The sequence below is a fragment of the Chenopodium album genome, chromosome 3 (genome assembly GCF_948465745.1).
Source record: "Chenopodium album chromosome 3, dcCheAlbu1.1, whole genome shotgun sequence".
Lineage (NCBI taxonomy): Eukaryota > Viridiplantae > Streptophyta > Magnoliopsida > Caryophyllales > Amaranthaceae > Chenopodium > Chenopodium album.
In genome coordinates, this window is record NC_137836.1 from 18,414,359 (window position 1) to 18,427,417 (window position 13,059).

The window sequence follows — 13,059 nt, forward strand, 5'->3', positions numbered from 1 at the left end:
AATGATTTCTCTTCCCTTAATCTTAGTTATTTATTTTATTCCTTTCATCACGATTTATTTTATTACCTTGATTAGTTTAATTTTTAATATGTGTGAGTAGTTTAATTTCTAGGGTTTATGAGGATCTAATAAATAATATGAAGGGGTAAATTATTGTTGTTGATTATCAATGCTAGATTAATTTCCTATTGATTGATTTAATGCTCTGTGACTAGATTAGGCCTATCTTTTATGCATGAGTTTGACAATATTGATTCAAGAATCGAGAGATGAGAATTAATGTTTAGGTCTAGTTTCAATAGGCAAGTTAATTTATAAATGGTCAAGTCAAGATTCGAGAGATGAGATTTAATACCGGTAAATTAATTATGTGATTGTAATACGTAGCGAGAGCCCTTTACAATCTGGTTAATTGATGCATTGATGATTGACTATTATTGATTATTGGTATTGCATGATAATTTCTTATTGGATTGTTTTAATGTTTTACAATTGCGGCTTGTAAAAGAATAGCAATATTAAATTGATGAATCGAGCAGATGTTAATTTGATATTAAAGGCTATTTTCAATAAGGACTTAGATCTAGTAAATTGCGAGAGCCTGTTAGATCTATGTTGATTAATAAATTGCGAGAGCCTGTTAATCATGTTATTTATGCAATGTCAATGATTGATTACTATGTTTTACCCTGGAGTATTATTTATTGGTGAACCTATGCCCTAGATCCTTTCATATATTGTTATCTTCCTATTCTCAACCTTAGTAGTTTAGTTTCTTACTTAATTATAAATATTGGTTACTTAAATAATTTAGATTATAATAATTAATTAGGAGTAAAAAGACTTGTTTCCCTGTGGAGATCGACCCTACTTCCCTACCTACTATAGTTAGAGGATTTAGGTATTACTTTTGATTAGGGTATACGACTTTACCCTGTCAACACACATGCACTCAAACACGCTCAATGCAAGCACCCTAAGCGGCTTACCCATGGCAAGCCACAAGGCTATCATGGTGCGCCAAGGGTTGCACGCATAGCAGCCATATACGACACACACATCAACATCACAATTGAGGCACCCGAGCAGCCTCAGCAGCCCATGGCTGCGTGAGCAGTCTGGATGGCCGTGAGCTAGCTCGGGCTTCTTCGGCCTCGATTTGAGGTGCTCATACCTCGAGAAAAATCCCGATTTTGTGTGACACATTTGATCAATTCTAAATTAATTTTAGAATCAATTAATTTTGAGGAAAAATAAAAATATAACAAGTCCAACTTAAATAAAATTCATCCAAGTGCATGAAACCAAAAATTATTCCAAGAACCATTCTTTAATAAAATTGGTTTAACTTGGTGCAACAAAAATAAGAGGGCAATTACTCACTATTAATTTAATCAATTTAAATTAATCTTGAGATTTTGACAAAATAAAGGGAGTTGGAAAAATGAACATAAGTTCAATAAAGACTCCAACTTTAATACTTGTGAATCCTTGAAAAATTATATCTTCCAATATGAAGATAAACAACTTCCTATCACAAGTTTCAAACTTTATGATTTCAATCAACTTAAAAAATGATTAAATCAACCAAGTTCAACAAAAATTCATGGAATTTAGTAACTCAAAGTTTCAATCACTTAACATAATTAAAGATTGAATCTTTAGTACTTAGAAGCCTCAAAGAACAATAATTTTACACTTAATGCAATTAATTTGCAATTATGTGAAAAATAAAACCAAGCTTATGTGAAAAATAAAACCAAGCTTTCAAACACAAATTACTACCAAGTATCATGCCTAAAGAGGTTTAAAATTGCATATAAAATAAGGATTGAACCAATTACATGACCACCATAAATATGCAATTAATTTTCAAGGTTAGAAAGACTTAAAATTTTTCGTCAAAACGAAAACCCTCGAAAAATGCATTTCTGGTCAGGGTAAAACCATTTCCAGAACGCCTTTTCCACCTAAAATTCATTCGGGAGCTGAAGTGAGCTCTAATATGAGGTTAAAATAGATAAAACGAGCTACTAATCTAATTAGCAACTTAAAACCAGAAAAATTAAGCCATAAAAACACCTTGAAAAATATTATGATTTTAAAAATAAACGAGCGAGGCTCCGATACCTCTGTTGGGGTTTGGTGAGTTCGACTCACTGTGGGAACAAACCCAAAAACACGACCGCGCTCGCTATAAATAAAACCATAAACATAATTAACTTAATGACAAGATTAAGATAATAAATATACCTTTGAAGCGTGATTCGCCAGACCATTAGGGATCTTACTTAAAAGCTAGCCTCGATAATACGAAGGCCTCCAACGATGATCCACCCACAACACGATCACCGACTACGTCCAATGCCTTGGGGTTATCAAGGCCCGACCGAAAAACCCGAGTAATTGAGTTCAAAGGTTTTCACAAAGGTGTTACCTTACTTTTTCAACTCTTGAGTTCAAAGGTTTTCACTACTAGTGATCCCTTTTTCAACTCTTACTCAAGCATCATTTCCAATTCCCTAAGTCGGGTATTTATAGGGAATGATGAGAGTATGATTATCTCTCCCATTAATGTGGGACAATGAGATTTTTACATTTTATTTATTTAAGCAAACTAGTAATAAATCAACAAGTGTCAACCATAAATGAGAGAGTAAGTGAGGACCACTTGGAGAGGGGGGGATCAAACTTGCTCTCCACTCTCTCTCTCTCACCTTGCACCACATGGAAACCCCCACTTGGGCACCAAGGCACCCAAGTGGGCTTCTCATTTTGCTGCTGCCCCTAGCCTCGGCCCAGCCATCCCTGCACCACAAAGTGCGGGCTGCTTGCTAGCACCTTCAGCCAGCAGGCCTCTGCACTTGCGTGCGGGCTGCTACTAGCTTGCCTCGCACCTAGTGCGGGCTGCTAGCCGCAGCTTGCTAGCAAGCCCTGCACTTGGTGCGGGCTGCTAGCTCGGCATTGCCCCTAGCACTCGGGGTTCCGATGCTAGGAGTATTTTGGTCATTGTTGATTATTACCGTTTTCTCGCCTCGTCTTCTTATTATTTTTGACTCGACTTCTGACGCGCGGTTTTGACGCTCTAAGCTCGAATTTCCGACGTCTAAATATTTATTACTCGGTCGACTCATTAATTCCTTCCGAATTAATTTGTCGCTTCGGTTCGTTAGTTGCTTGGGTGTGACCCGAAGGGGTCAGTTAAGATTAAGCTGTAATATTAATTATGCATTAATATTACTAATCGAAAGCGGCCTCCACCCAGGCATTCCGATCACTTGACCTCACTGAATATATTAGCTTTCTAATAATTCTGAACCCACTATCAGAATAATACACTTGTTCGAAGGACACCATTCCTTTCAAAAAGGTCCTTCATCCTTGAAAGGCAAGGGAAAAAAATCCATTTCCTTTGTTTAATACTCCCTCTGTCCCATAATAAATGACACAGTAAAACATTACACACATGGCAATTCACTAGTTTGACTTTATTGTTATATAATTAAATATTTATGAAAATTATTTTTAAAATTATATAATGAAACTTTATATTAAAACCTATCTAACAACATATTTTATGATAAAATATATTTTTATTATGTTAGTAAAAATTATAGTCAAACTTAATATATGAATAGTGAAAAATGTCCGACGTCTCATGTATTATGAGATGGAGGGAGTATAAAATTAGGCCATGTTCACTTCACCTTAAAAAAAATAATATTCAGTAAAATAATTTCATTTCAATAAAAATAATTTATGTTCAGCAAAAATAAGTTCAGTTCAGTAAAAATAATTTCGTTCAATAAAAATTAATAAACATAAAAAAGAAATATAATAGGAGCCCTTTCCCTAAATAATGTTGGGAAATTATCTAATTCCCAATTACAACTACTCTTTTTTTAATTCCCACTATACCATCCACGTCAGCTAAGGAAAACAAACCGGTTTTGTTTTTCTCGGTCCAGCAATAAACCGCTACTTCAAGTAGCGGTGTTATGAGAATAAACCGCTACTTGAAGTAGCGGTTTTAATTTTGTAAACCGCTACTTCAAGTAGCGGTTTAAATGAAATTAAAACCGCTACTTCAAGTAGCGGTTTATGGGTTTGTTTTGTAAGTTTTTCTTTAAAAACAAAATATCTGTAAATTAGTCAAAATTAAACCTTCAAGTACTTGAATAGTTGTATCCCCAAGTTCCATAAACCTTTGATAATCGGTGCAATTTGGCGTGCAATCGATGTCGACAATCACAAAACCTTTGATATATCCTCGTTTCTGGTTATATTCTCACAGCAATCTTTGTCGGCAAACAACCGTAGGAAGGCGTCGATGGTGGCGAAAACGGCTTCCAGCGCGAGGGATTGCTGCGTTGGAAGGCTACTTGAGGAGTGTCGTTCGAATTTTTATTTTTATTTTTTCTTTTTGGATGATTCTGCTGAATTACTTTACAATGGAAGGGGAGAAAGTGATTTTATTAAAAAATTAATTAGTAAATACAAACCGCTACTTCAAGTAGCGGTTTTCTAATAAACCCGTTTTTTTTAAAAAATTCCCACTGAACCGGTGACGTGTACGGTATAGTGGGAATTAAAAAAAGAGTAGCTGTAATTTGGGAATTAGATAATCTCCCAACATTATTTAGGGAAAGGGCTCATATAATAGAGATAATTCATCTTGGGTGGACCCGGTCCACAATAAACTTATTGTGGACCCAAAGTCTCACGTGCCCAAACCACCAAATAGAAGACAGTAAAAAGTCTCCAGCCCAGCCCACTAACCCTTAAACCCATAAAACCCCAAAAAATTCATGCATCTTCTTCATCCATCGACGCCATTAACAATTCATCATCAGAGCTCGAAGTTTTTTCTCTCTCCTTCTAATCAATCTAGGATTCAGTAGTTTCTCCGATATCATATTTTGGTTCAGTAGTTTCTCTAGTATCGTGATTTGGTTCTGTAAATGAAACATACAAAATAAATATGAGGATCATTATTATTAATGAAAGATGTGATATAATCACAACTGATATCTTATAATCATATTTATATTGATATAGTCACTTTTATGTTGATATAATCACAATTGATATCTTATAATCATATTTATATTGATATAATCACAATTAAAATCTTATAATCATTTTTATATTGATATAATCTAATTTTTAATCATATTTATATTCATATATTCACTTTTATATTGATATAATCACAATTGATATCTTATAATCATATTTATATTGATATAATCACAATTGATATCTTATAATTATATTAATATTTGGTCCAGTAATTGTTTTCTTATATTTGCACGCATAAGCACACATTCTGCAATTTCTAAAGCTTTTCGACTAAAATCAATGCACTAAAACTACGAACAACGAACTCAGGAGAGAGGAAAACCAGTAGAATTAAGCTATTGTAAAAACTAAACCCTAAAAATCCAATCAAATACTAAAATACCTCTTAAAAATGAAATTTAAACACTAAAATTGAAAATCTAACGTTAAATTAAACAGAATTGGACGATTTACACAAAAATTGAACTAATTAATCGAAAACCTAATTAAATACCTTTGCAAGGCCGCCCAACTGATGATCGTAATCCTCTTCGTTTACTCCAATTTGATGATCGTCTCGCCTTCACCACTGTTGATTTTAATGAACTTCCTTCTCTCGCCTTCACCATTGTTGAAGTGTATAGAGAAGAACATCAAAGGAGGAGAGAGAAAAAGAAGAAAGAAGAGAGAAAAAATGATATGTCAGGAGGAGAGAGGAAATTAAAAGGAAGCTTCCCAAAAAAGAATCTGTGATAATCACGTGATGGAAGCTCGGTCCACAGTAATATTAATGTGGACCGGGTTTATATTAGTCTTTACCTAATAGTGAATTAGTGAAATTACCCCTTGAAATTTCTATTTTGCCTACTTTGATAAATTTGCTTCAACCAAACAACACATGCAATTTCTATTTCTTTATGAAATAGAATTTCTCATGTTATTTACCTCCAACTAAACAAGACCTTATTTTTATTACACCATAACTCCATAACAGAGCGCTCTCTCTCTACGACTTTATCCATGCCGTAAGCTGCTAAGAGTGCTTACTGTGAGTCTCTGACGTTTGTCAATATTAATGTTGTGGATAATTCTACTTCTCCTTTAATTATACATTTTTTGGGTAAATTATTTATGTATTTTATTTGATTTTTGTAATTTGGGTTTCGTGTTTTTATTTAAGGATGATGGCTCAAATCGCTCAATGTACCACTGGAGTTAATTTTTTGCAAGGAACAACCTTATCTTCCAATAAATATAGCTTTCATGGGGTTTGCAGCCAATCCCTGGTGTTAATTACTTGTAATAAAGCATGTTTATATCATGGAAAAATTGCCAATTTTCACAGAAATGGAGGGGTTTCATCTTCACCTTTAGGTAATTACTTAACCATCTTATTTCAAACGGTTCAATATTTTGATTCTTTTATAAGATAAAATGATAAATTTGTTTGATGTTGTAATGTGCTTTTTAGTAGGGTCCTGGGAGGTGTCAAGTAATGCTGCAAGCATCTCTTGTAAGGTACTATAATTTAATGCTCTACTTTTTACCATTTTTGATTTGTGTTTTATTGAAAATTATTATATACACTTGGGCGTAAGGTATTTTTTTGCTCATTTGATTATGAGCAATAATCGTCAAAATAAACAAAAATTATCTTGGGTGTATCTTGCACCCGGGTGTATAAAGAATCTCATGAGTTTCGTTTGGTACAATTACACTGTGAAATGTATCAGCTATGCCTGTTGTCAGACTATTGTAAAGAGCTTGAATCACACATTCACATCTTGCACTCCCCTATATATGTATCAGAAATTCTTTGTTAGGACGAAAGCGTCTAAGCCTACAATGAGCTGGAGAGCGTCTTCTAATGTCATTAAAATCTGCACTGCCAGAAACCCAGGCAGGTTCTCTTGTTTAGTCTGCTAATAAAGTATAGAGTCACAAAATGATGTCTGTTCTCTTTCTGACTGTAGTCTAGTTAACTACTTATAGTGTAGAATGTTAGTAACAACTCACATATAGACATGAAAAGTCTTTCGTCTGTAATAGAAGAATTACATCCTTAATAAGGTATATAGGGTGCTCTCAACTTGCTTAGCCCATTGAGCATAAGATTTATTTATTGTCCAAAATTGAAATGATTTTTTGGTTTCTGTGAGCTTACTATATGGCACTGATTACGCCAGGAAATTGTAAAGTCAATCTGTCATAAGTATGAGGCTATCATGGACTTGTTCTTGTGGCAAGTGACAAATATGTTCTAATCAACTTCTTTTCACTAGTTGTGACAAAAATAATTCCTCTATTAGCTTTCCTAATCTATTTCTCAGCTCTCTTCTACTTCATTTGTTTCAGCGACAATTTTCAGTAAGACCTAGATTACTGTGTATTAAAACTACACATAATTACCGTGGTAGCCTAGGACTGTGCACTTTACAATGTGTAAGCTCATGTAAAATAAGAACTTCTAAAACAAATACAAAAGATGGTAAAGGGTTTTATTTATGTTTTTTTCTTATAAGATTATGATGGTGCTAGGCAATCTTGAGTAGCTTGCTTAGGTTCTTTATCATCCCTAGCTGCATTTATAAAGCTTGAAATCTAATTACAATGCCTTGTAAGTTGACTTGGATTGGATTTAAATTCTTTTTTGTACATAGGCCAAAGATCATGACAGGGAGAAAGGCTTTCCACCTATACAAACTCTTCAAAGATTCCCTAAAGAGGAGCTTTCTGCAAAAGTTGTCATGGTCAGATTTGATTCTTCCATCCTGCTTCACCAGGATCTGGACGAATCTATCTCAAAAATTTCCAATGCATTATTAACTATTAAATACATATATGAAGCCGGAGCAAAGGTAGTTTTGGCTAGTAGTTGGACAGTCAAATGCAGTTCCAAGGTTTTATCTGAAGAGACTGTTGCAGGTATGACTCTGGTTGTTATTTTCTACAGCTTTCTGATTTGCAGCTTGTTGATTTGATTGTGTAGCACTAAAGCACTTTTGAGTAAGCTTTTCTGCTTCAAGGATAGTAACATTGTGGCTTTTGGTGAGGAGTGTGGTTGTAGTTTAGTAGTTCTTTAGTAGTTCAGGGAAAGTTTATCAGTTTATCACTAGTATAAACTGAGGCCATGATTGTGTGTGTGTGTGTGCGTGTGTGTGTGTGTTTTTTTTTTTTTTTTTTTTTAAATTTCAAATTAATACTTTGTATATATGAAGTTACAAGGCTGATCAACAAAACTATGATTTCCAATAGATTAATCACAAATATTAGAAAAAATCCGATGTACAATATCGTTATTGTAAATCGGCTCAACCTTTACCTGAAAAAATGAGAAAGAGTGAGCTAGAGAGAGAGAGTGAAACCTCAACCCAGGCCACTGTTCCAGCTAAACCCCCGTCGCCGCCTCCACCTCCCCCTTTACCTCCGCCATCACCACCAAAAAACCCGATGTGTGTTGGAATGCGATGGTTACTGGTTTTATACACCATGGATCGTACATTGACGCTTAAAGACCTTGTATGAAATGAAGGCTGCAGGTCTGAAACCACATAAATCAATAATGGATGAAGTAGCTCGCCTGTGGTAGTCTGAAGCTAGAAATAGCATGAATGAATACTAACAGGATCAGTTTTTGTAAGGACTATAATATCAAATTAACCCCCAAACTAACCCCTGTCCAACCAAAAAACCTTCCTCCAATCTCTCAATAACCCCCAATCAACTGATGTGCCCCCATTCCTTAACCATGGTTTATTGGGAAATTCCCGATCTTTGTAAAAAAAAGGGTCACTTTTGCGAAAAAAAAGTCACTTTTGTGAAAAAAAAAGGGTCACTTTTGTGGAAAAAAGGGGTCACTTTTGTTGGAAAAAAGGGTCACTTTTACGAAAAAATGGTCATTTTTGTGAAAAAAGGGTCACATTTGTAAGAAAAAAGGGTCACTTTTGTAAGAAAAAAGGGTCACTTTTTCGCAAAATGTTCGATGTATAATAAAATTATTGTAAACCGGGGGCATGCAAAAGTTTTTGTAGATTAATTTATTTAGAGATTTAACAATCAATGACAATCTTGGAAGAATTTTCAACTTACAAAAGATAAATAAAATTCAAAAGCTTTAATGTTCAATGCTATCAGCTAATATGAGTAGAGTCAGTAGACCCAATTACAATGTTGCGCCTATTATATGCCTTCAACAAAAAGATGTGTAATTTTATACTTCCTTTATTTCACAGTCATTGTGTCATTTTGACCATGCACATTTGCCTATGCATTATTTTGACCTTAAGCATCTATTGTTATATTTCAATAAATATCATAAAAAAAACTATAATAATGGTATTTTTTGTTAGATGCTGTAATTATTCAAAGTCTAAGTTAAAATGGGTATAGTGTAAAAAGTCAATATGATGCAAGTATTGTGAAATAGAGGAAGTATTATATAGATGATGCCTTTTAGGTTTTCATCATTTGGTACTATATGTGAGATGTGGGGTAACAAATTGTCCTTCCATATCCACTATTGCTCTTTAACTATTACCATGTCTTGAAATGTTTTAAGTGTTGGATTCTATGAATTTGATATTCTCTCCGTTTCGGATTAATTGCAAAAGTAGGCATTGCTTGATTATAGGGTGGGGACTAAAATCTGAATTTTATATATGAAGTATAACAAGAGAGGGTCTATTTAGTTGTCAGTGGGATAGAGGAATAATAAACAGTAGTGTATGTGAGGATGATGACAGGGAAATAATAAAATAGTTGTGTGTCCTTACCAAATAAGTGTTGTAATGAATCAAAAATGGATGAAAAAGAAAAGTGTTGCAGTTAATTAGAAACAAAGGGAGTAACTTGTACAACCTATAACAATAAGGTATTAGAGACTGAAAGAATTTATCCATTTTCCAAAGAGCCAACAAAATTCTGTCTAAACAACAAACAAGGTGTACCTGTTAATTGGCTCGTGCTGCTGGTAAGTAACAAGCTTAGCATGAAACTGGTGGATTACAATCAAAAATTGTATTCAAGGATTACTCTATGCTCTGCCACTAATTATATGCTCTATCACTGACTATTGTAGGGTATTGATTAGTTCATTCAAATATTTTTAGAACATTTTTTTCAATTTTTTCCTCTGTACTCGTCTCAGCCTTCTCTTTCTTGTACTCTCACTGGTTGGGATTAAACCAAAACAGACGACCTCATTGGTTCATTTAGTAGTCCAGCTCTTATTAAGCACGCTTTTGATGGATGAAACACTAACCTATTACCTGTTGTTTTTGTTTGTTCATTTACTCCGGCTCTTATTAGCCCACTTTTAATAGAAGAGATGCTAATTTATTTCCTGTTGCATTTGTTCATTAGCAGAATTCCTTTCATCAGTGCTCAAATTGAAGGTTCTCCCTAGTAAATGCTTTTATGAACACCAGCAGCCAAATTTGGAGAAAGTTGAGGAAGTAGATATCATTCTTCTTGAAAATCTTTCAAACTACAAACAAGAACTTGCCAACAACTCAGAATTTGCTAGGAGATTAGCTTCCGGGATAGATATTTTTGTCAACGATTCGTTTTCTACAGCTCACAAAATTCTTGCATCAACTGTTGGAGTTACCCAGTTTTGTTATGCTTGCCTAGCTGGTTTTTATTTTGAAGAGTGTTTGGCCAAATTGAAGACAATTCCAGAATGTGAACTGAGTCCCAGTGTTGCAGTGGTATTCCCTACTATTTACTTCTTAATATCTATTTTGTTTTATTCAGTTATGCTGCTTATTTCACGGCAAGTCATAATTACTAACATTGATTAATGTTTCATCATTTGGTATAGGTAGGAGGAGTAAATATTAAGGACAAAGTAAAAGCCTTGCGTGTTTTAGCATCTAAATGTGATGGTTTGGTTTTTGTGGGGATGATGGCGCTACAAATCATGCATGTCATGGGAAAGCCTGTTCCCTTGTATTTGGTTGAACATGAAGGAGTCAAAGAGGCTCTAGAAATAGTGAGGTATGCTGAAAGTAGAAGCATACATATTCTATTACCAAGTGATTTCTTATGCAAGCATAATCACTTGCAGATGCAAGAAAAATCATTTCTTGCTCATAATATCGTGGATGGTAAGTTTCTCCTATTTTGAGTTTTCTCTTGCATTTTGTGTGGGAAAATTGGATAAAATTATTCTATCCTTGAAACACTTATATTGCTATATCTATTGACTTGCATGCTCAAGATCTTTAAAAATGAATGCTTTTGTTGAGGTCCTGCAGTCTTGCCTCATTCAATTTTTATGTTTGGTCTTTTCATCTTCTTCTTCTTTTTTTTTTTTTTTTTTTTTTTTTTTTTTTTTTTTCCCATGTCTATCTCCTTCTCTTGGATCTAAAAGCATGAGTTGGCTTTATCAAATGTCAAACTTGACTAGCATTATGACTAACATTATAATAATACCCCTTATCTAATAACCTTTTAAAAAAAAAGGAAGGGCATCAAAGAATCTTAACAGAAGAAGCTGATACAATATAGGCTATTTATACTCCTAGGTTGTAAAGTAATATTTGTAATAAAAGTTCAGAAATTCATTATTATAGGCTTCTGTACATCTGAATGTCAAGAATTTGGAATTTCTGGGTTAACTTCAAAAGTATACATATGGTAAATGATGAATATTTTAGCATGTGCTTATTAATAAGAGGCATATAAAGTCACCATTTATTATATGAACAACAAGCAAAACTAGGTTGTGAATTCAACTTTTTCAGCTATGAAGTCAAGCTGAAAAGATGATACCACTACAATCATATCAGATTTCATTGCTTGGACTGTCAGATAACTAAGTTTTGTTCTACTGTCATTCTTAAAATTTTTGTTTTTTCTCTGTATTGATTCTATTCAAAGCTTTTAGTACTCCTATTAGTATCTCTTCTTTGCGATCTTCTACTTTTGAAATTGTTTTTTTCTTCTAGTCTTTCCAAAACTTATTATCTACTATAGTTGATATTGAAGGGAAAGGAAGTTATGTATCTCTTTACCTCAAACCTTTTTCATAAATGCACTTGTAGTGGGTATTACTTTGTTGTTTTTTAGACATGGCCGTATTAGTGTTAAAGTTGCTTTGCTTAGTTGGTTGTTGGGTATTGAGCAAACTTCAAATTTAAAATTGTTTATTTGATTTTTTGATTAGCCCTAATAAATTCTTTTAAATTCTTGTACTTTTAAAACATTGATTGATATTTTTGATGTGCTCTCACTTGTAAAGCTGTAATGAGGGTAATGTCTGTTGTAAATTATGCGGAAGATGGATTTCCGCACAATGTTGATTTCAATGATGGGAGAAAATTCATTAGTGCTTTCTCTTACTGTATTAGGTTGGGAACCTGTTGATCTTGGATCAAACTCATTCAATGAAATTGCCACTTACCTTTCAAGATGTAAGGTGACTACTTCCATTGTTTCATAATATGAATAGTTATTACAGGAGCTGTGTATTGTATAGTGAATACACAGAGAGTGAAATATTATGTTGGTTTATTTGAACATACCAGTTAGAAAGAAAGATAATCCCACTTGAGACACAGTTTTCAAATAGTGCTATTCACATACTTCTTGACCCTACCATTATCCTTTTTCCTAGTAATTTTCTCATGTTTAAGAGGTTGTCACAACTATCTTTGTTGGCATTCCCCAATATGCACAAAATTGATCACGAATGTCAATGTCCAAGTTTGCTTATAAGTCCTGTACCTTTTAATGATGATTAGGCAGATTTAAGGGTGTATACATAACCAAGCAAGGGTCCAATTGAAATACACAAGCACCATGAAAGAAATTTTCCACAGGAAGGTAACTCAAAGACATCTCATCTCTAAACTCTTTTTCATACTCTTCTATATGTGTCTCTCTTACTACCAACAACAATCAAGTTGCTCAGTGATTTTTATCTTCTTCCTACTTTAAATAATTAGCCCCTGTAAAGGCAGAATAATCACTCATTTGAGTTGTGAGTCTCTCATT

At 33.9% G+C, this 13,059-nt stretch overlaps 1 protein-coding gene across 4 annotated transcripts in view; it reads left to right on the plus strand.

The window, feature by feature from the left end:
• Positions 1-6,017: 6,017 nt before the first annotated feature.
• LOC145623878 (phosphoglycerate kinase, cytosolic-like) overlaps positions 6,018-13,059 on the plus strand; it is a 44,909-nt gene continuing 37,867 nt past the window's right edge. Inside the window, exons 1-7 of one of the 4 annotated variants that reach the window (XM_081676772.1) lie at positions 6,018-6,109; positions 6,242-6,435; positions 6,533-6,579; positions 7,722-7,986; positions 10,423-10,769; positions 10,883-11,168; positions 12,414-12,481. In XM_081676772.1, the coding sequence (XP_081532898.1) occupies positions 6,243-6,435; positions 6,533-6,579; positions 7,722-7,986; positions 10,423-10,769; positions 10,883-11,168; positions 12,414-12,481 (1,206 nt within the window). In that variant the 5' untranslated portion in view covers positions 6,018-6,109; position 6,242. Of the gene's footprint in view, positions 6,110-6,221; positions 6,436-6,532; positions 6,580-7,721; positions 7,987-10,422; positions 10,770-10,882; positions 11,169-12,413; positions 12,482-13,059 lie in introns of those variants that run through there. The other 3 variants (XM_081676775.1, XM_081676774.1, XM_081676773.1) reach the window with 3 other exon arrangements.